We start from the raw sequence: 23,465 nt of genomic DNA, 5'->3' as shown, positions 1-23,465 counted from the left end.
TAACGTCTTTTCTAAACAGAGTCATATCTAAATGCCTTACAACTTTACTGTCTAATAGACATCTCAAACGTAACATGTTCAAACACAAAATCCTGAACTTTCTCATTTTTGTAAGTAACAGCACCATTTTCCAATTGCTCAATTTGAAAATCTTAGAGTCAAACTTGAATCCTCTCTTTATGTCATGCCACACATGTCCGTTAGCAAACTCTGTTGGCTCTGCCTTCAAAATATATCCAGAACGGACACTTCTCCTGGCCTCCAATGATGATCTCCTGCTTGGATTATAATGACAGCTTCTTAACTGGTCTCCATGATCCTGTCCTTGACCTCTTCCATGCTGTTTTCATCACAGCAGTCACAGTGACTCTTTTAAAATGTATGTCAGCTAATGACAGTTCTGGTCTTAAAATCCTCCAATAGCTTTTTGTTCAGAGGAAGAGCCTGTGCTTACAACAACTTTCAAGCCCCTGTACAGCCTGCCTCGTCCCCGCCTTACTCACTTTCTGTCAACCACTGTGGCTTCTTTGCTATTGGAATACTCCCAAAGATACTCCCACCTTAGGGCCTTCACACTTGCTCCTTCTGCCACTAATGCCTTCTTCTCTGGACATGAACATGACTTTCTCCCTCACCTTCAGGTCTTTGCCCGAATGTCACTTCTCAGTAATGTCTTCCCGACCACCCTATATATACAATTGCAGTGATCACCTTTATCCGTATATTACCTTTTCCACATCTGTGTTTGATTTTATTCCACAGCCCTTATCATCTTTTAACTTACTGTTGTTGCTTTTTGTTTGTTTTCTTAATGACTGAGTCCTGCATTAGAATTATTGGGTGTGAGTTCTACTTGGGTAATTATGTTTGTCTCTTTTGTTTATTGCTGTATCTCTAGGAACTGGAACAAGGTCTGGCACATAGGCATTCAATAAATATTTGCTGAACAAATAATTTGGATGGCTAAGTTTGCTATTAGCTACTTATTGGCTATTATATGTTTGAACTTACGTTTGTAATTAACAAACATTCACGTTAAAATCTCACCAGATTTTGTAATGATCGTTTCCTTTTTTTCACCTAAAATTGTTAACACAGCTCTCAAAAATTATGTAAAACACTTTACCAGGGAAAGCTTGTTGCGATACCATTATAAATTATGTAAGTGTGTTGACATTTTTAACAACATTCTTGAAAACACAGCAGTCTAATACAGTTTTAATTACAAACCCCTAGTTCTTTGGAGCATCTGCGCGTATGTTAAAATGTCAGTGGAAAATGTGTTACAGCAGATGTCACTAGATGTACTTTTATGCTATTTGACATGAATTTTAAAATGCAGTTAACTGAGTCAATCTGACAAGTTATTGTATCTGATAATAAATTTCTAGGGGCGTATCATTCGAGGAGCTTACAGATTCCAAGCCATCATCACTACTTTTGAAATGATTCTTGGAGGCTGTGGAGAACTTAATGCAATTGAATGGCGATGTGTGATTATTGATGAAGCACATAGGTTAAAAAATAAAAATTGTAAACTCCTGGAAGGTCTGAAACTCATGAATCTGGTAAGTAATTTAATGCTATTATTATGACTTATTTCAGTTTCTTCCCTATATGATAAAATGTCACAGAAAGCCATAGAGCTAATGCTAAAAACTTACTTTTTTTATTTTAAAATATAAGTATATCTGAATACTATCTGTGATAATTAACATTTCTCGCTTTAATTACTAAGGAAAATCCTTATCTCAGGCTTAATTTTTTTTTTTTTTTGGCTTTTCTCCAAATGCTAAAATAATTTCTAGAATTTAAAAAAGAGAAACCTCTCTACCATTGAAAAGAAAATAAGACTATAAATTTTATGCCATAAATTCCTTAATTTAAAGTCCATTTATCTGTCAGGGTTATAATACTATTCAGTCGATTTATGACAGATAAAGTACCTACCCAATTCTACTAGCCTAACATATATTAGGAGCCCTGATTGAAAGAAGATGTGTTCAAGAGCTACAGCAAGCTGTGGCTGCTAACCAAAAGGTCAGGAATTCAGATCTACAAGCCACTCCTTGGAAACCCTAGAGGGCAGTTCTGCCCTGTCTTACTGGGTTGCTATGAGTCAGAATCGATCAGATGGCAACAGGCTTAGTTTTTTTTTTTTTTTTTTTTTGTAACGTATTGATTATAACTAAAAAATAAGTAGGATTTTTAAAAATCATCTTCTTGTTTATGTGTTTGCTGCTTTCAAATAAAGATTTCCTTTTATATTTTGGTTTTTAATAAAGTCACATATTAGTATATGAACACTTGAGCAAATAACTCAAATATACAAAATTATGTACAGTAAAAATTTGAAGCCCCCTTTTTTAGCCCTTCTCCATCTGCATCACTCCCCAGTCAACTCCTCTTCTCCATATTTACAATTTGGCGTGTATCTTTCTATATTACTTACTAGCATTTACATATATATGAAGATATACAAATATTTATTGTTTTCAAGTTGAATTTTAAATTATATTAACTTGTAGCACCAACTATTAAAAAATTTCCTGTGTTTATTTACTTCTGCTACTGCTATGGAGTCCTGGTAGTATAATGGTTAAGAGCTCAGCAGTTCAAATCCACTAGCCACTCCTTGGAAATCCTATGGGGTAGTTCTACTCTATCTTACAGGGTCATTATGAGTTGGAATCAACGGCAATGGGTTCGGTTTTTTTGTTTGTTTTTTGATTACTGCTATGTTTGACTTTTGGGTAGAGGTATATTTTGAGTTGATTCTTGAAAATTGTGCTGAGAAAAATATTTCCTTTTCAAAAGCTAAGACCCTAAATCAGCTTTTATATAATTTTGTTACTTTGGCATTTAATGTGAATTATTCTTGTCTTTTGTAGGAACACAAGGTGCTTTTGACTGGCACGCCTCTCCAAAATACAGTTGAAGAACTATTCAGTCTTCTTCATTTTCTTGAACCCTTAAGGTTTCCCTCTGAATCAACATTTATGCAAGAATTTGGGGATCTGAAAACAGAAGAACAGGTGTCCTATGGCCCTTTTTTAATTTTTTATCATTGTAATTTGTATGTGTAATTGTGTGTGCACGTGTTAAATATCTCCTTATCATTTTTTATACAGGTACAGAAACTTCAAGCTATCCTGAAACCAATGATGTTGAGACGATTGAAAGAAGATGTGGAAAAAAAGTTGGCACCTAAGGAAGAAACCATCATTGAAGTAGAACTTACTAACATTCAAAAGAAATACTACCGGGCTATTTTGGAGAAGAACTTTTCGTTTTTGTCCAAAGGAGCAGGACAGACTAACGTACCTAACTTGGTGAACACCATGATGGAGCTCAGAAAGTGCTGTAACCATCCATACCTTATTAAAGGTAGCTAGACAGCATTACAGACAAATGCACTCTATTCTGTTAACAAACAATCCTGAGTAAACAAACTACCACCGTAGCTGTAGTGGCTTTTATAAGGAAAGGCCGTGATGCTGTAACTCCTCGATGGTGAATTTCTGAGGGACAACAGGTGTTTTAAAGCCGCAAGCAGTGAGAACTGCCTTACTGCAGTGTCCCATGGCAGCACAGTAGTTTACAATAGCAGAAGTTGTTTTCAGTTTAATTTGGACTTGTTAATCCTCCTCTGATTTAATCTTCCTTGTGAACCTCTGGATTTATTTATTCCCCTCCCCCGTTTCCTTTCCCGTTAGACACCCCCGCCCAGTTACGGGGGTTACTGTCTGTCTCTCAATTTTTGTGCTTTAGTAATTCTTAATGTTGCTTCTTAAGGTCTTCTCTGTTCTCTGCCAGCATTCTCTTTGCACAGTATTTGGGTCTTTTCACTTAATTTCTAGGAATATACTCCTGATTTACTTACTAAATCTCAGACAGTGTGTTTCTTAGCCCAGTAACTGAAGTCTCTTCTTGCATTTCTGGTACTTAATTGTAGCTGAACAGACTAAGGAAAGGCTGAGAGTCTCTTTAATGCTGGTCTAGACTCTCTGGAGGAAATACGTATGAAGGATCTGTAACAAGACTTCTCCTTTAGTTTTTTCTCGTTTCCTTATTGTAACGGCCAACTGGATACCCTTAGACACATCCAGATTAACTATGATCACCCTTGAGTAATGATCACTATTATGATTAGTGTTTAAATATTAGGTACATGTTTAGGAATAAATGTGTTTACTTATCTGGGTTGGGACGACAGTTCCTTTCATCGTTTCCTTAATAAATAGCATTCATTAAATACTTAGTGAGCGTAAATTTATAGGAAGCATTATGACAGGTGCCTGGGGTTATTAGGAGATGCTTAGGGCATTTTCCTAGCCTCAGTGGAGTTACGGTCTGGTATTAGTAGAGATTTAGCCACAAATATAAATAATTCTAATAAAAGTAATGTAATTACCATCAGAAAATTACATTACAGAAGCACAAAGGAACACTATTCTGACTAAAAAAGAAAGCAACCAGGAGTTGCCTGCATTTGTGTATTGATGTTATCTTGACAGGTGCTGAGGAGAAAATACTTGGAGAATTTAGAGATACGTATAATCCAGCTGCTTCTGATTTTCATCTTCAAGCAATGATCCAGTCCGCTGGTAAATTGGTCCTTATAGATAAGCTGCTCCCCAAAATGAAAGCAGGGGGTCATAAAGTGCTCATCTTCTCTCAGATGGTACGGTGCCTTGACATCCTGGAGGACTATCTTATACATAAAAGGTAAGACATGCTATATAATCCATTGAATTATATTATGAATTATGTTAAGTATATGTTGTTAAGGTTTTTGCAATTTGTTCTGTAACCAAGAAGCCCTTGTGGCACAGAGGTTTCGCGCTTGGCTATTAACCCAAAGTTCGATGGTTTGAACCCACCAGCCACTCAGCAGGAGAAAGATATGGTAGGTAGTCTGCTTCCGTAAACAACTCGGCCTTGGAAACCCTTTGGGGCAGTTTTGCTCTGTCCTATTAAGTCACTATGAGTTGGAACTGACTTGACAGCAGTGGGGGTTCTGTAACTTCACTTAACTCACATCTTGCTTAGCATTGTATGTTATGTGTTTTCTTAACATACATACGTTGTTATAGTAGGGATGTGCTAAGGAGACTGATTGAGAAAACTTTGCAAGTTGCCAACTATTTGTTGACCTAGGGAAGTGGGTTTATCAGTGTACATTTTACATGATTTGTAAACTTTCTGGTAATTATGTCACTTTAGGTGGACTTGTGTTTAACATAGCCGTCTTCAAAAATAAAGAGTGATTTATGGTCTTTTTTGGATCTATTTCATTGTTACAGGTAGAACTGTAACTCATTGCACTTTGGCCATTATCATAAACTATATGAAATTTGTGCATGCTTTAATCTTTTTTGATTTGTTTAATATGGTTGTTATGTGTGTACATAACAGCAAGATAGTCTGTTTCACCATCTAATTAGTATTTATGTAAATAGGATATGATTCTTTTACAGTATTGTGTTTCTTTTATTAGAGTGTTAATGGCCCAGTCAATTGTCAGCATATTGATACAAAAGGGAAACTGAAGATTCAGCTATAGATTTTAGTTAATGGCTATTAACCCTTATAGATACATAAAGGTCTATACCAGCTTGTATTATAGAGATTGTGTGGCTCATTTTTATTTTTCATTGTTATTTCTAGTTCCATTTTAGTGTTAGTGCTTCACCTTTTTTAGCCTCATTGCAAAATCTATGTTATATTCTTACCATTTAAGTGGAAGGAAGATTAACTGCAATATTCCTAAAAATAGTCATTCTAAAATTTTCTTGATCTCACACAGAGAACTCTTAAAGCAGTTTATACATGTAAATTTCAATTATGATGAATTTCATGGGAAAAAAAGTGTATTTATTGTTACAAGTAACATTGTTAGAAGTCACACCTGTTTCACAGGTACTAGTGATATCAGTGAAGCTCCTGCTGAAACTCTAACCGATCAAACATCTTGATCCAAAAGAGTTGTGGCCAGTGTTACAAGTGTACCACTTACATTTCTCTTTAGCTCCTGAATTTTTATGCATTTTGTTTTTGTTGATTTCTTGAAATTTCCGAGTTTTGTTTTTGTTAAATAGGGAAAGAAAATAAGTTAAAAAATAATTGATAGACAAGTAGTAATTACAAGAATTCATCCATATTCCAGTTTGCCCTCATTTGATGATAGCATACAAGCATATCAGCTGAGAGTAACATGGATTGAGAATGGAAAAGAACGTTTGTGTATGTATATAAAGTCTTGTGTGGTGTTTATTATAATGAGATCAACAAACGGGTACTATTTTTCTGGAGGTGGAAATGTGATCTGTTGTTATTCCACCTGCTGAAAATGATACTCATTATAATACTTTACCTGTACATCTAAAACAACTCACCATTGTATTCAGGAATGCGGAGTTTTTTTTATGCTTATGTTACTTTTGTGTTTTCCCCTTAGCACCAATACCAAGAAGTATAAAGTTATAGAGACTACTGGGATGATATTGCTTCTGAATTTTACAGTAAACAATTATGTAGAAGAGCTGGCTTCCCATGTGGTAGAATGTATCTTCATTGTATTCATCTATCTGAGTTTATTGTGTTTTCATTTGATAGATATTTATACGAGCGGATTGATGGAAGAGTCAGAGGGAATCTGCGACAAGCTGCTATAGACCGATTTAGCAAACCTGATTCGGATCGATTTGTTTTTCTTCTGTGTACCCGAGCTGGTGGGTTAGGCATCAACCTAACTGCAGCTGATACATGTATTATTTTTGATTCTGATTGGAATCCTCAAAATGATCTTCAGGTAAATAAATTCTTGGGCTATGAAAACTTTTAAAAACACATATTGGTGATCCACATCTTAATTTTATCTTAATTGTATGCTTCCCTAAAAAATATGTATGCCAAATGAAATGGTGAAATTAATTTAATGAGAGTAAACTATAACAAAATATACTTATTTATAACCTGTATTTTAGTGACTTCTAAAAAAGAAAAGATGGGCTGAAATACAGAATATACCTAGTTGAGTACAGTATTTTAATAAAGAATATTACATAAATTTTTTAGAAGCTTACGCTGTAAGAATAACTTATTTGTAATAAGTAAATCTTTTAGAATATTAATTGCTCAAAAATAATTACTTTTCCTAATTTCATCTTCTTAATTGTCACATGTATAGTATGCATAGAACAGAAGTGTAATATAGCATGCCTTTTTACAAAATACTGTAGAATGTTAAGGCATGCATATAATTTAAGACTGTATTTGGACTTCACAGACACATACGGGTATTAATTAGAAAGATAGGGTAAAAGTTTACAGAAGATGAGCACCTAAGAGGACTATGAAAAGAACAAGTTATAAGAGAAACTGTTGTTCGTGTTAACTGTAGTATAATTTATGCATTTTAAATAGCTATAACACCAAAAGTAAATTGTAATTGAGAATATACCTGGCTTAATAATAGGTAAATTTTTAAACTGCTCACTTGTGTAACTTATGTGTAATCTATTTCAGAATATCAAAGGTTTACTTAAAATTAATAGGTTAACACCCACCTACAGCTGCAGGTTTGGTGGTGGATATTTCTACGTACATACCAATAGGTGCTGCTTATATATTAATATAGACAATAGAGCACACAAAGGCCACAGTCAGGGCAACTTCTTGGACATAATCAAACACTTCACGGGACGAAGTTCCTAGGCTTGAAGGCAAAGGACCATAATAGACTTGAGGATCATCTACATCAATTAGCACAATATAGTTCATAAAGATAAAATTCTGTATCCTACTTTGATGAGTAGTGCCTGGGGTTTTAAAAGCTTAGGAGCAGCTATCTAAGTTACATCTGTTTGTCTTAAAAGCTTAGGAATGGTCATGTAAGATTTATCTATTTGTCTTGTACCATCTGGAGCAAAGGAGAGTGAAGAAAACCAAAGATTAAAGGGAACAAGTAGTCCAAAGGGCCAATGGACCACATGAAGCACAGTCTACATGACCCAATGACCAGAAGAACTAGATGGTGCCCAGCTACCACTACAGGTGACACTGACTTGGATCACAACTGAGGGTGCCAGATAGAGCAGGAGAAAACTTACAGAACAAAAAAATCAAATTCACAAAAAACACCAGACTTACTAGTCTGACAGAGACTGGAGAAACCCATGAGACTATGACACACTTCTGAACTGGAACTGAAGCCATTCCTGGAGACCACCTTTCAGCCAAACCATAGACAGGCTCATAAAGTAAACAGTAATACCCGAGAGTAACTTGCTCCGTAGAACAGTCAATTATACGAGATCTAAAGGCAACATTTACCCAAAAGCAAAGATAGAAGGCAGGAAGGGATAGAAAATCAGTACAAAAGGAAATGGGGAACCTAGGACAGAAACGGGTAGAGTGCTGGCACATTGTGGGGAATGAAACCAATGCTACGAAACATTTTATGTACAAACTATGAAACGTAAAACTAATTTGCTTTGTAAACTTTGACCTGATGCACAATAAAAATGAAAAAAAAAAAAATAATAACAATAATAGAAACCAGGGATAAGCTCTTTCTGTAGACAGTCAGATACAAAATACTTTAGCATTTGTGGGCCATGTATGCCCTCTGTAACACATCTTTATTTGTTTCTACGATCTAATTTTCAAAAGCCATTTTTATATAAATGTAAATTCATTCTTCAAATATAAAGACCATTCTTAGTTGGCAGGGTAGATTTGGCCCATAGGCCTTAGTTTGCCAATCCCTAGGTTAAAACTTTGGAATGTGTGTTTATTCTTATAAATGATCATAGGGATGTAATATTCCAAAAGTTCAATTAAAATAAAATCACATTGTTCGAACCTGAGGAGGAAGTGGAAAAACTACTGGATCCCCCGATTTCTCTTTCCCACTTCTCTGTCTGTTGGTTTTTCCAACTGTTAGTCTTTATAAAGATGCCTATAAAGGGTTAAAATAGCAAAAATGTCACTTTGCGGACTAAGGGGCACTTGGCCCAAGCCATGGTATTTTCAGTCACCTCATGTGCATGTCAAAGCAATACACTGAATAAGGAAGACCAGAGAATTGATGCCTTTGAATTATGATGTTGGCAAAGAATATTGACTGTACCATGGACTGCAAGAAGAATGAACAAATCTGTCTTAGGAGAAATACAGCTAGAATGTTCCTTAGAAGCAAAGATGGCAAGACTTCGTCATACGTACTTTAAACACATCATCAGGAGGGACCAGTCCCTGGAGGAGGACATCATGCTCAGTAGAGTGTTGCAGAAAAAAAGGAAGACCCTCAATGAGATTGAATGACACAGTGGCTTCAACAACAGGCTCAAGCATAACAATGATTGTGAGGGTGGCACAGGACCGGCCAGTGTTTTGTTCTGTTGTATATAAAGTCACTGTGAGTCAGAACCAAGTCAACAGCACCTAACAACAACAAGCTTCTATAGACGAACAAAAATTTTGGCCTCTTATGCTTTCTAGTCCTAGAGCATTGTTCATTCAAGATTCTGGGTTCCGAGGAGCACAAAGTAGATATGGATAGACGAAATATGTCAACAGAGGGCATAGAGTTAATGCTCCTTGTAGATTTTAAAGCCACAGTTCATGATTTAATCTTTATAAAGGTAATACAAGGATGGTTAATAATTTGGTGAATGACTGTAGAGTCTTCATAGCATTTCAAGTCAAGATTTATCATACTAATTTTATGTTTAGTGGGAACTCAGTATATAATATGTAGCTTTTATGTAGTCTCTGAAATCGCCACCTCCAACATTTCTAAATATTAAAGAATTAGTTCTTTCTCTGTTTAAATAAATTTACGTCTCCAGAGTTAGTCACCTTAGGTTTTTTAGTTTGTTTGCCTTCTCTCAAAATTATCCAGATTAACTAAAATATATAACCAAAAAACCAAATCCAACCCACTGCCATTGAGCCGATTTCGACTCATAGCCGCTCTGCAGGACAGAGTGGAACTGCCCCATAGTTTCCAAGGAGCGCCTGGCGGATTCCAACTGCGGACCTTTTAGCAGCTGTAGCACTTAACCACTGTGCCACCAGGGTTTCCTCAAATATGTAGAAGAGATTATTGATCTTAACCCTGACCTGCTGCTGTGGAGTCGATTCTGACTCATAGCGACCCCATAGGGCAGAGTAGAACTGCCCCATAGAGTTTCCAAGGAGCGCCTGGCAGATTATTATTGATAATATAGTAAAAAAAGGCATTTTAGGGTTGGATTTTAAGTCTTCGTACCTTGAGTTGCTATCAGCTAAAAATCTGTTCTTTGAATTCATGTGCCTTTCTGGAATTATACTGACAGCACCCCCTTTAAAAACCTGTTTGTGACTTTATACTCTCTGAAATATAAGCTTAAATTTTTAACTTCAAATTGTGGAATCCTTCAAAAAAAAAAAAAAAATTTTTTTCCCCCTCATTCCAGGAAATCCTACCTTAATTTCTAGAAAACTTTTGAATCTAGTTTAAAAGCAAGAATATCTAAAAATTCTTAAATACTTTTGTATTCCTTTGGGATAGTTTACTATTAAATGACTTTTGTGAAATAAACTTAATGTATAACTTTTCATTTTTATAACAGGCCCAAGCTCGTTGCCACAGAATTGGTCAGAACAAAGCAGTTAAAGTCTACCGACTGGTAACTCGTAATTCATATGAGAGAGAGATGTTTGACCGAGCCAGCTTGAAACTGGGTCTGGATAAAGCTGTGTTACAGAGCATGAGTGGAAGAGAAAGCAATGGCGGTGGTGTATGTATATTTTCTTTTTCACTTGGAGTATTTTTTTTTTCCTGTACATTTAATTTTACCTTGGGAAGTGTGTCATTTAATTTTGTACCACACTGAATAATACTTTTTTATGATAGGAAGCAATTTCTAAATAGAGCTGTGCTTACTACTTTTAAAACATGTCCTGTCTGTCCAGCTCCATGCTTGTGAGTTCTAAGAATGTGTTTAAAAAATAGAAATTCTTTGCATTCTTTTTAAGACATGTATTATGGCATAATAAAATAAAACAAAACTTGTGTAATTTTTTGCATTATTTCCATAAATTATTTTTTAGTACCAAAACTATTAGCATTGGCTTTTTCTTATTATAAATGATGGGTTTTTTTTTCTTTTGACATTTTTTTCCGTCAAGATTCTTATATCTTGTTATTGCTACGGTATTTGAATCCTATTACTAAAAACAATCTGGGTAGGTTTCTGGCCCCGTAGGCTTTGTTTTAATGAAGCCATTTTAGGCATATGAGTAATTCTTAAAGACTCAGTGAAGAAGAGTGAACAATGTCACCTCTTATTCTTTCAGAGAATTTTATTTGCATCCCAAATCCCAAGTGCAGTTTAAGCATTACCTCTTTGGTCCCTTGACATTTTTTACTGATATTTTCTCATTTTATGAACTTTTTAAAAAATGATTGTTACCAAAATAATTTTGTTTTCAGATTCAACAGCTTTCTAAAAAAGAAATAGAAGACCTGCTGCGAAGAGGTGCGTATGGTGCCATTATGGAGGAAGAAGATGAAGGCTCTAAATTCTGTGAAGAGGATATTGATCAGATTTTACAACGTCGTACAAAAACTATTACAATTGAATCAGAAGGACGGGGGTCAACATTTGCCAAGGTATCAGTGAGTGCTGTTGTACAAATATGCCATCAATGTTCACATCTTCACTGCTGATCAAATTTAGCTGTCTCTTAATCTACTCATAATTTGCAGAAACTTCTACTTAATGTTCAAATATACTGAATTAACTCAAAAGTTGTAGATAACACTCTTTTCCTGATCTCTGATACCAAATTTCATGTGTACCCTTCACATCCTAGTGAAATGGAATAAGGGTAATAACTAGAAATAGTTGTAAATATTAACCAGAGTAGATTTGAAATCAAAAGAACATGGATGCCCAAGTCAGAGAAAAACATAAGTAATTATGTAGAAGGTTGTCATCTTACATTAACTTGTAGTAATTTAAAGTACTAAAAGAAAAGAATGAATTTCTTATTTCAGTTAGTATTAAAATCTAATTTGGGGGAATAAATTAGGGTCCTAAGAGGAAGCATTAATAAATGTCTGTCCTCCTCATCTACCCTCTTTGGAGAAAACGTAAAAAGTTTACTGACTTTATATTCCTTTTTTAATGGTAAATCTGTATCTTGCATTCATCTGAAGATTTTTTTTTGTTTTTGTTTTTTTTAATTTCGGTGTTGTGTACTGATTCATCGAGGTTTTTCTACTTTGCTTCCTTTCTACGTTTTCCTCCTTCTACATTTGCTACTTTCTGTTGTAGGAAGATGGATTTCACCATTTAAAAGTCTTCTCTTGAAAATAATAAAAGGAGGGCTACATTTTGAGAAAGAAGATTTTTGGGGAGAGCTAGGATATTAGAATTTAACATTTGGAAACAGTCAGTAACCCTACATTTGGTGCTCTCTTTCACAACAGGTATTTTATTTTCGTAGGATTTTATCTGTTGTCACAATCCTAGAGAATTGTGCCATTCATCTTGAAAATAGATTATTTGTCAGTTAATAACTGTGTCTTAAATTATTTAGAATTTTAAAAAGTTTTTAGTTGGAAAATAAATTTATAACAAACGTAACAAAAGCTAATCATGAAGCTTAGTTCATGGCAGGGAAGGTATTTCAAATAACAAGTTACCTTTTTTTCTGTTTAATGGCTTTTCATTTTAAATGTTCTTCAATTTTTGTGAAGCTCATTCTCTAGGTTGTTAAATCTTGAGAGGTATGTACCATTGAAACCACAATACAAAATAAAAAACCTTATGAACTTAATTTGGTGAACTTTTTACTGTTCCTGAAAATTGTTGAGTTTATACTGAAAAAGATTTAAAAGTGAGGTTTTTGTATACCCTCAGTTATGAGAAATCCATTTCTAAGTTAACAAGATGAAGGCCCCTCATAATTAAAGGATCACTTTGGCCTCACAGTTGTCTCTCTCTCATAGATACGCATTCATATGAACATGAGTTGTCATAATATACTTACTTTTATTCAAATGATGATGGCTGTCTAGTTTTTATTTTATCAAACTTTGCTTCTTCAAGGTAGCAATGAATTTTTATATGTGGTTTATCATAAGATGAGTCTTATTAGTTTCCTTTTGTCTCTCTAACAAATCACTGCAAACTGAGTGATTTAAAACAACACAGGTTTGTCCTCCTACCTGTTCTAGAGGTCAGAAATCCGAAATGAGCCTTACAGGACTCAAGTCAAGGTGCTGGCAGAACGGGCCCCTTCTGGAGCTTCCAGGGGAAAATCCCTTCCTAGTCTCTTCCAGCTTCTAAGGCTGCCTGCATTCTTTGGCTTGTGGCCATATTACTCCAATTTCTGCTTTTGTCATCACGTGGCCTTTTTCCTTCTGTAGTCAGATCTCCCTCCGCCTTGTATAAGGACACTTGTGAATACATTTAGGGCCCCCATAGGTAATCCAGGATAATCTCCCCATTTCATTGTCCTTCATTTACTCACATCTGCAAAGTCTCGTAGTCTCTTTTGTCATATAAAGAAACATTCACAAGGTTCCAGGGATTGGGACCTGGATATCTTTGGGAACCATTATTCAATTTACCACACTCATCATTTAGGAGAAATTTAAAAATTGTTAAATCTAAGTAGTTTAGTAGTATTAAGCTATTTAGAGCAAACCCCCCAGAAGAATTTAAATTCATTTCATTAAAGCCTTTGTTTATGTTACTTCTTCTGTTTTATAAATATACTAGCATAATTCATATTTTTATTCACTTATAATATTTAAACACTTGCTATATAAAAATATTTTCATAAACCACCCTCAGAAGAATGCTAGATGGAATGAATGTACTTACTATTTAATAAGCAATATCATGACCAGAATCTTAACGCTCAGCAAGAGGAATTTAGGATTTTAATATTGTTCTTAGCCATTGTTTAGAAGTTTCATAATTTGCAAAATATAAATGCAGACCAAATAGATACTGAAACCAGCTTGAACTATCAACTCATGCTAGACTTCTTTAATCATTACCCCACTCATCTTTCATATTATTTTGAAGCACATCTCAGATATCATATTGTCTATATATCATATCATCTATATATCATTATGTACTGTTTTCCTGTGTATCGCTAAAGATAAAAATGTGTTTAAGCATAACCATAATATGTCACACTTAAAAGTAAAATTAACAGCAATTCTTTAATGTCATCAGTTACCCAGTATTCAAGCTTCCAAGTATTATGAATGTCATAAATGCCCTGTTTTCTTTGAATAATTTTAGTATCTTTTAAAATGTGTAATTTTCTGCATTTTTAAATTCCCCTAAGAAAAAAATTTAATGAAAGTCACTAGGCATTGTCTTAAAATCATTTACCAGTTATGTTCTTCTCTGAAAATCATTTTATTTAACCATATTCCATTCATTGGTACGAGATTTGGCATGCATGTTCTGAGCACTTTTTTTTTCTGTGAAAGCATTTGTGTTTTCACTGCTTCTTTCGTTTGTATAAAGCACTTTAACTTAGTGTATCTACTTTCAGGAACTTCACATTAAAAATAATGGTTATTAGCTCACAAATTATAGTTTTGAACTACCTGACCTAAAGTTTCTTCTAACTAAAATTTTTATAATTTCTACAGGATTTAAGAAAAAAAGTATTTCTCTTTTCTTCTTTTGCTTCCCTATATTCTCTTAAAATAATTATGCAGTATATTTGAAAAAAGTGTTTTTTGCTGTTTTTATTTTAAAGACAGGGATTTATTTTTCTTCATTTACTGTATCCTACATTGCATTTTCTTAAGGAGATGTATCTGTTTAAAGGTGATGGAAATAAAAGACAAGTATACCAGAAAATGGAACTGTATAGTACAGAAAGATTTTTAAATTCTTATTTTAACCTAATACCTCAGTATTCATCTGGTATCTTTAGAAAGCATATCTCTGTCCTGTGTCATTTTCTGGCCAATAAGGAGGCTTGATCCTTGCTTACCAAAAGTTTGAGAGTTAGCCAATAGTAATGACTGACTTAGCTCTATTTCTATCCTCCTAGCCTGTGTTGATACTAAGCTGTTTGCCTTAAAAGGTGCAGTGCTTTGTTTCAAACCCTTGCTCTCGAAGTAGCCTTTGAATGTATGTATGTATGCTATTCCACGGTCAGTGTGAGAGGATTGCCTCTGAAATAAGCTTTGATAGATTTTTTTCCTCTAAGCTTCAAAACTTCTTGAAAATTACTTTATGTATTTCAGGCAAGTTTTGTGGCCTCTGGGAACCGGACAGATATTTCCTTAGATGATCCCAACTTCTGGCAGAAATGGGCTAAAAAGGCAGAAATAGATATAGATGCCATCAGTGGCAGAGTAAGTATTTCTTTTCCTTTAAAAAAAAAATATTATCTTTTAGGGAGTATGCTTTGGTAATATTTAAAAGTGTTTAGTTATCAGTTAATGAAATAAATGTCTGCATAAGAACATTTTGGAGTAGTAGAGTGATCAGGCACTGCTTCAATTTAATACTACTCTCATAGAGTTGCTTTTTTAGTTTTTAAAAATGTCTTCAAGATCATGGGTTATATACTTTTGGCTCTTTTGCTTTGTTTTCTTGGTATCAGGTATTCAGTGTCAGATCCCATTAGGCAAATACAAAAGGAAGAAAAAGCAGTTAAGAAAGTGAATTTTAAGGTACTTCCTTTAAGACTTCCCTTAGATCTAAAGAAAAAAGGGATTGGGGAGCTAAAATTGAATTCATGAAAGTCATCATGATAATATAACTATTCATCTTCTAGGACACCTGTCTAATAATTGTGTGGGAATCCAGCCTTGTGAGCTTTACCCACTATCAAAATCACAGCTAAATGATTAAAGCAGTGTTCTATTAAGCACTGTTGCATCCCATGTTTTGATACATGGCCTTTAAAAATGTAAAGCTTTACATTTGGCAGGAATAAAACCACTGTCATCTTTAATCGTTATTTGATATATTTTAGAAACATATGTAATTCTGTATGAAGCAAGTAAATTTGAAAAGGTAGTTCTAAAAACAGTATTTGTTAAAAGATACGTTTATGTGTCTAAAAAGGCACAGGAATCTGCAAAACAGTTAAAATTCATAAGTGAGTTTAGTAAATGAATTGGATAGAAGATAAATATATTTTCTAGCCTCCCTTAAATATAGGTAATAAAAGAGGTAGAAAATATAATGCAAGAGGAGGTCTACTTCAGTAGGAAAAAGGTGAAGGAAATTTAAGAATATATCTGTAGAAAGATGTTTGGAAAAAAAAAACCCATTTCCGTCAAGTTGATTCTGACTCATAGTAGCCTCATAGGGTTTCCAAGGAGCAGCTGATGGATTCAAACTGCCAACCTTTTGGTTAACAGCCGAGCTCTTAACCACTGCACTACCAGGGCTCCAAAGAGAGATGTATAGGACGTTAATAAAGTGAAATTCCAGATTTAATTGGGAGATTTGTCAGTGAGAAAGAAAAACCCACATAATTTGAACATTGTAACCAAGTTAGTCTATAGCAGAAGCTTTGTAGATTTAAAGCAACCCAAATCAAAATATTAATAATTTTTTTCATATAAATGGGCAAAATATTTCTAAAATTTGCTGTGATACGTTGCATAATGACATTCATTGCAGCATTGCGCTAGCAAAAATCCAGAAACTAAATCCTCTGCGGTGGAGAAATGGCACATCATGCTGTCTGGTGCAGTAATTAGAAATAATGATGTAGACACTTATGTACTGATGCACAGTGAGCTCCAAGACATGTAGTTAATGAAAATTTAAGAGAGAGGGAGATGCCAAATAATACTTACGATTTTTCTAAAGTATATATTGGTAACACACACACTAATATACATTTGTGTGTGTGTGGATCCAACAAGAGCACACTATAAGCCAGACCATTCTTGTATTAGGGCTAAATGATGAACAAACCAGACAAATCCCTGCTTTTATAGAACTTATATCCTGATGGGTAAGACAGATAATAAGCAGTAAGTAAATATGTATGCAACTTTCAGATAGTGAAGAAATTAAGAGTGAGATGGCAGAGAACGCCTGCAGGAGTGGATATAGCATTAGATAAAGTGGTCAACGGAAGTCACTCTGAGGTGACATTTGTGCTAAGACTTGAATGATGAGAAACCAGAAATATAAAGACATAGGGAAAAGCTTACCAGGCAGAGGAAACAAGAAGTACAAAAGTCTTCGAGGGGAAATGAGCTTAGTGTATTCCAGAAACAAACAAGGTATTGTGGCAGGATGTCAGGAGTTAGTGAGAGTGGTCATAGGTAAGGTCAGAGAACATAGACAAGAATCAAATCCATAGGCCCTTGTAGGTTATCTTAAAGAGGTAAGGATTTTATAAATAAACATATAGTGATTTAATACTTGTGCAATTATGTTTTTTTAAATACATGCATTGTGAAAAATAATAAAGAATTTTCTGAAAATAAAGTATGATGAAGACAGGCTAGCATTACTTACTATATGTTTAAAATATTAAAATATAAGGAAACAGTATAATTTCTGTAGTGATACTGAAAGCTATAACCCAAGTATGAGTTAACTAATGGTAATGAAAGATGAAGAGCAAAGAGTAGAGTGGGAAGAACAGAAAAAATAAGACTTTAATATGAAAATAGTATTAGAGAAGGAGGGTTATTTAGTAAATGGTTATTAAGATATTGGGTTAGTACCCGGAGAAGCAATAGAGCCACATCTTGTAATAAGGTACTCTAAGCCAAGTAAACTCCAATTTGTGATAAAAATTTTTTTAATTTCTTTATTTAAATTGAAGTATAAAAATAGAAGAAAATCAGTTTATGTTTAGCATAACTCTTTTGGAAAGCACTGAAACTACATGCTTCTAGGTCTAAAAAATATTCATGCCCTTTGGCCAGTATTTCCATTTCTGGATGTTTTCCTTCTTTGGGCTTTATCTTTAGAATAGACTTAGATCACAAACATTTATTTTAAAATTTGGAAACAAAGTAAATTATAAATTAATTAGTTAAGGACAGTTACTTGCATAAATTCAGTTTTAAATATGTTTATTGTGGCATTATAGCAAGTTTTATATTAATAATAAGGCAAAATACCAGATATTTATCCTATGCCTGTAAAGTTGTAAAATTACACATGTATTATACTAAGATTTGTTAGAAGCATACACATTTTTCAGTTGGTTTGGTGAGTTGGCAGAACTGTTAGAAATTTCTCTTCTTCTGGCTGTCTGTAATTATTTTATTTGTGCAGTTTCAAAAGGAAAAATATAAAACATTGTTATAGGTAAAATCATAAAAGAATCTTCATGTAATAGCTGTTATATTTTACAGAACAGCTTGGTTATTGACACTCCAAGAATTAGGAAGCAAACAAGACCCTTTAGTGCCACAAAAGATGAATTGGCTGAGTTATCTGAAGCTGAAAGTGAAGGAGATGAGAAGCCCAAACTCCGGAGACCATGTGACCGTTCCAATGGCTATGGAAGAACTGAATGCTTTAGAGTAGAGAAAAATCTGCTAGTTTATGGGTAACTATGCTTGAGCCTATTGTTGAAGCCACTGTGTCAAAACATCTCATTTAGGGTCTTCCTCTTTTTTTGCTGACCCTCTTTCTACTTTACCAAGCATGATGTCCTTCTCCAGGGACTCATCCCTCCTGATAACATGTCCAAAGTATGTGAGATGTAGTCTTGCCATGCGTGCTTCTAAGGAGCATTCTGGTTGTACTTCTTCCAAGACAGATTTGTTGATTCTTTTGCCAGGCCATGGTATTTTCAGTATTATGTTCAGTATACTATAGTAGTCTGATATCTAAAGTCTCAGAAAACCTATACTGTTTTCTAGTATATTTTTATTTTGTTTCTGATGAATAACATCTACTTAAGAGTAGTCTAAATTTCTGTTTAAATTTCATAGCAGAATGCTGGGATATCCTTAAGAGTTTAAATTAGAAATGTATCCCCGAAGTCAATGCCTAGTTGTTCTCATATTTGCATGTTTAGTAATACAAAGTGGAGAATGTTACTGAATAAAATATACTGGAAATTACTGTGCTATGGCTTTGCATTTTACTCTTGAGGGGAAAAAGCTTCATTAGGCAAATCATATTAATGACAAAATGTGTTTTTGCCGTTTTTCAGGGGTTTTATCCATGAGTTATATTTTTCTTCAGAACTCAACTCTGTATTAGTGTGCATATATCTTTTTTTTTTTTTTTTAACTAGGTGGGGCCGATGGAGAGAGATTCTCTCTCACGGTCGTTTTAAAAGGCAGCTGAATGAGCATGATGTTGAGATAATTTGCCGAGCCCTCTTGGCATATTGCCTTGTTCACTACCGAGGAGATGAGAAAATTAAAGGGTTCATATGGGATCTCATTACTCCAACTGAAGATGGCCAAACAAGGGAGCTGCAGAATCATCTAGGTAGGAACACTGTTTTCTTTTAAAGTTTGTATAGGTAGTATTTAACATATTCTCAAAAAAAAATTAAAGCATTACAGATAATGTTAACTTCCACCTCCCAATTCACATTCCAGCTTCAGAAAATACCCGTGTTACTGGTTTGGTGGGCTTTACGTATTTGTTACTGACTAAATACATTGGTTTGCAAGCTATTGACCCAATAGTATGTCTTAGACGTCCTTCTATCTGTGTTTAAGGAAACAAAGGAATCTGTAAAACACTTGTAAAATTTGTCTCATTTTTTTAATATCCTGCTTAGTATTCTATAGTATGGCTACGCCATAATATATTTAACATGTCCTTTAATAATGGGCATTTAGGTCGTTTCCACAAGGAACCCTCGTGGCACAGTGGTTAAGTGCTCTGCTGCTAACCGTAAGGTTGACAGTTTGAACCCATCAGCCATTGTGCAGTAGAAAGATGTGGCAGTCTGCTTCTGTAAAGATTACAGCCTTGGAGAACCTATGGGGCAGTTCTACTCTGTCCTGTAGAGTCACTAAGTGTCAGAATCAGCTTGGTTGCAAAAGGTTTGGTTGTTTTTTTTTTAAGGTAGTTTCCAACTTTAGACAATTAAAAAACAGGTAGAGGTGAAGAACCTAGTACATCCCTCCTTGTACACGTAAGTAAATGTTTCACTAATGTCAATATCAAGAAATGAATTGTGGAGTTACAGAATATATGCATCCTCACTGTATAAAGTATGGTCTGTGGGGTCTGTGGATCAGCAACAGCAACATATGGAAGCTGCTTAGAAATGCAGACTTACTGATTCAGGATCTGCATTTGAACAAGTCTCTACCAGTGATTAGTATGCATATTAAAGTTTAAGAAACAGGTATACATTTTAAATTTTCATAAAAACTTTAATTTGCTGTTAAAAGTGGCTATACGAATCTAGCATCCTATCAAAGGCCTATAAAGTATTTCAAATTGTAGTTCTTTCCACAAATTATTCCTGATTTCAAGTGTCCTTCTCATTTTAACAGGCCTGTCAGCTCCGGTACCCAGAGGTCGTAAAGGGAAGAAGGTGAAAACTCAAACAAGCTCATTTGATATACAAAAAGCAGAATGGCTTCGAAAATATAATCCTGAGCAGCTACTTCAAGATGAAGGCTATAAAAAACATATAAAACACCATTGTAATAAGTAGGTAGTAGGGTATTTTTAATACAGTTCTATAAAAGTTTACTTTTCTGAATTTATTAACAATGTTAAAGCATGCCAATTTTGAGTACAGACACAGCATAGTCTAGAACCAGTTCTAATCTTAACCTTACAGGGTGTCCTAAAGCAAATCATCGTACCCCTTGTGTCCTAGAGAAATAAAACAATGATTGTGAGGATTTTAGAGAAACTTGCTTTAAATGTATGGTAGTAACGAGATTGATTTCATCAGAAGTAATTACTGTTGTTATAAAAATTCTGTATACAATTTACACCCTAATTTTAACGCTATGGGTGAATTTTTTTCCTAAGGGTTCATGTCTCTGTGCCTTTTATTTTCCTTCATTTTCAGGGTTTTGCTTCGTGTGAGAATGCTGTATTATCTAAAGCAAGAAGTCATTGGAAATGAGTGTCAAAAAGTATTTGATGGCGTTGATGCAAGGTAAATTAAATAACATGTTTGTGTATCTTTTTCAGTAACACGATGAAACAAAATTATATAATCATAAAATTGCATATGAGATGGCTCCTTAGTGAAATTTAGAAGAAGCAAAGTTCAAGTCAGTGAAATTCAGAAGCAGCAAAGTTCACCAAACTTAGGGAATTAATCCTTGCCAAATTACAAAATTACAGGTGCTAGAGCTATCTCATACTATGAAAACAGCCATATTACCAAAGCATTATGGATTTAATATGATACTTTTTAGTACTTTATTACATTTTCATTTTGTGGTTGTCTGAGAATGACATTACTTACATACAGTGTTAAAATAGCATTTTGAATGTTTAAATTACGAATGAGAAACTTGCTGTTTCCCTTTACTTAAGGTGATGTTTAATTTTTCAGTGTGATATTCTTAGCAATAAAAAGCCATAACTTGCCTTGTATCGTAAAGCAACTCAGTTCCCCTTTTAGGGCTTCAGTTCCCTCACATACAAAATGAAGTTTTTGAACCAGGTCATTTTTACCTAGTTTTTTGCTGATGTAAGATCCTACTTTGAAATAGAACCGTTTTCTATTTCTAAAGAAAATCACTAGAAAGAATATGATTCCCTTAAGAAAATTACACAGTAAACCTTGTTGAAACTTACTTCTTCTGTCGAGCTTCAGTATATTTATTAGTACATTTTATGGTGTCTTGTGCTCATACTGTACAATTTTATAATTTTAAATCGTGGTAATTGTGGAAAATAATACCAAAATATGAAAATAAAGCCTTAACCTCCTTTTCTAAAAAATCATAGAGCTTTAGAAGCTAGGTAGAATTTTATGCCCTCTTTTACTTTTTTATAATAATTCATAATGACATATCATGATTTTATTTTTTTAAGTGACATTGATGTTTGGGTCCCAGAGCCAGACCACTCAGAAGTTCCTGCTGAGTGGTGGGATTTTGATGCTGATAAATCACTCCTTATTGGAGTTTTTAAACACGGTAAGTAAGAAGTGAGGTAGGTAAGATTCCTTCTGTGTGCAGTATAATTCAAGTAGTTCTCAGTTTAGTGACTCCTGCTTAGAGCTGTGTTCCGGTAGCGCTCGTGGTGTTATATCTGTGTTAAAAGCATACACTGCCACTGCATTTCCTCCTGAGAGGGCAGGGTACGTGACCTGTCCCTCCAGGATATAAGTAGTCACATAAGTTACCCTTTCCTACCTGGAGTATATATTCAGCTTTTGCTATTTTTTAATATTAACTTGTAAATTTAATCTGATTTTAAAATACACACATTTCTAGATTATATAACGTTTGTGATTATTTCTTGAAAACACATTTAACCTATATCATTTTAACATATGACTCCATTAGTCCAGGAATATCATCCACCATATATTTGAGGAATGCTTATAGGGTTGCTATGAATTGGAATCAAGTCGACAGCAGCGGGTTTGGTATTTTTTTTAATATTGATACATCGTTTTTCTTTTTATCCTTTTTACTTTTGTAATTGGCGATCCTTCCAGGTTATGAAAAATATAACACTATTCGAGCAGACCCAGCATTGTGCTTCTTGGAAAGAGTGGGGAAACCTGATGAGAAAGCAGTTGCCGCTGAACAGAGAGCAAATGATTACATGGATGGGTATGTGCATTTCAGAGTCCTGGACTCTGTGTATCTCTAACTTCTTCTCAACATCAGCACGTTCTGTATCAGTGATGGTTATCTTGAAGTAATATGATAGTAAGAGAAATGGAGTTTAAATTTAAAAGAGCTAATTATACCTTAGTAAGTTGTTTGTTTTTTTTTTTAAGTTAGCACTAGTCTCGCAGAGTATGATCAACCAGCAAGCAGATGGAGCTGCCCTGGGGACACCCTTTCTTTTGATAAACCCCTCATTTTCTCACTGTAGCAAGTATGTCATGGCTATTAAGGCTATAACGTTCTAGGGGCACAAAAGGGAAAAAGAAAGGCAAGGATATTACACATACAGATAAATGTGATGCTGTTCTAAGGCCTTTATTGTCTTTTTGTCACCGTAAGAGATTATGTTAATGTTATTAATACCATATTTAAAAGTGAACTTGAACTGCTTTAGTCTTACCTGCCATGTAACAGTTTTCATATTGTGGTTTGGGCTTCTCTGGCTACAGAACGGGGACTTTGGTCTAGCCTTTAAAACAAACTGAAAAATCCCTCCATCAGGACTCTATTTGTTTGTCCTGTCAGGAGAAACCTTAAGTCCGTCACAATACTTAGGGCATTTGTTGGTGTTTTAACAGGGATGGGGAAGATCCGGAATACAAACCTGCCCCAGCTGTCTTTAAAGATGATATAGAGGTATGCTTTG

General features: G+C 34.5%; 1 protein-coding gene across 13 annotated transcripts in view; it reads left to right on the top strand.

Annotated features, from left to right (window-relative positions):
• The window catches only part of CHD9 (chromodomain helicase DNA binding protein 9), a 230,035-nt gene that overhangs the window by 160,787 nt on the left and 45,783 nt on the right, over positions 1-23,465 (top strand). For 12 of the 13 annotated variants that reach the window (XM_064274040.1, XM_064274038.1, XM_064274037.1 and 9 more), the window contains 15 exons: positions 1,392-1,568; positions 2,892-3,035; positions 3,132-3,387; positions 4,518-4,728; positions 6,619-6,814; positions 10,623-10,790; positions 11,486-11,665; positions 15,287-15,397; positions 18,383-18,579; positions 19,276-19,475; positions 20,501-20,660; positions 21,031-21,120; positions 22,011-22,114; positions 22,642-22,759; positions 23,398-23,455. In XM_064274040.1, coding sequence (XP_064130110.1) covers positions 1,392-1,568; positions 2,892-3,035; positions 3,132-3,387; positions 4,518-4,728; positions 6,619-6,814; positions 10,623-10,790; positions 11,486-11,665; positions 15,287-15,397; positions 18,383-18,579; positions 19,276-19,475; positions 20,501-20,660; positions 21,031-21,120; positions 22,011-22,114; positions 22,642-22,759; positions 23,398-23,455 — 2,370 coding nt within the window. The remainder of the gene's footprint in view (positions 1-1,391; positions 1,569-2,891; positions 3,036-3,131; positions 3,388-4,517; positions 4,729-6,618; positions 6,815-10,622; positions 10,791-11,485; positions 11,666-15,286; positions 15,398-18,382; positions 18,580-19,275; positions 19,476-20,500; positions 20,661-21,030; positions 21,121-22,010; positions 22,115-22,641; positions 22,760-23,397; positions 23,456-23,465) is intronic. The other variant, XM_064274034.1, reaches the window with a different exon arrangement.

The sequence above is a fragment of the Loxodonta africana genome, chromosome 21, assembly GCF_030014295.1.
Source record: "Loxodonta africana isolate mLoxAfr1 chromosome 21, mLoxAfr1.hap2, whole genome shotgun sequence".
Lineage (NCBI taxonomy): Eukaryota > Metazoa > Chordata > Mammalia > Proboscidea > Elephantidae > Loxodonta > Loxodonta africana.
The sequence above is the reverse complement of the archived record's forward strand: the minus strand, read 5'-3'. Positions and strand labels throughout refer to the sequence as shown.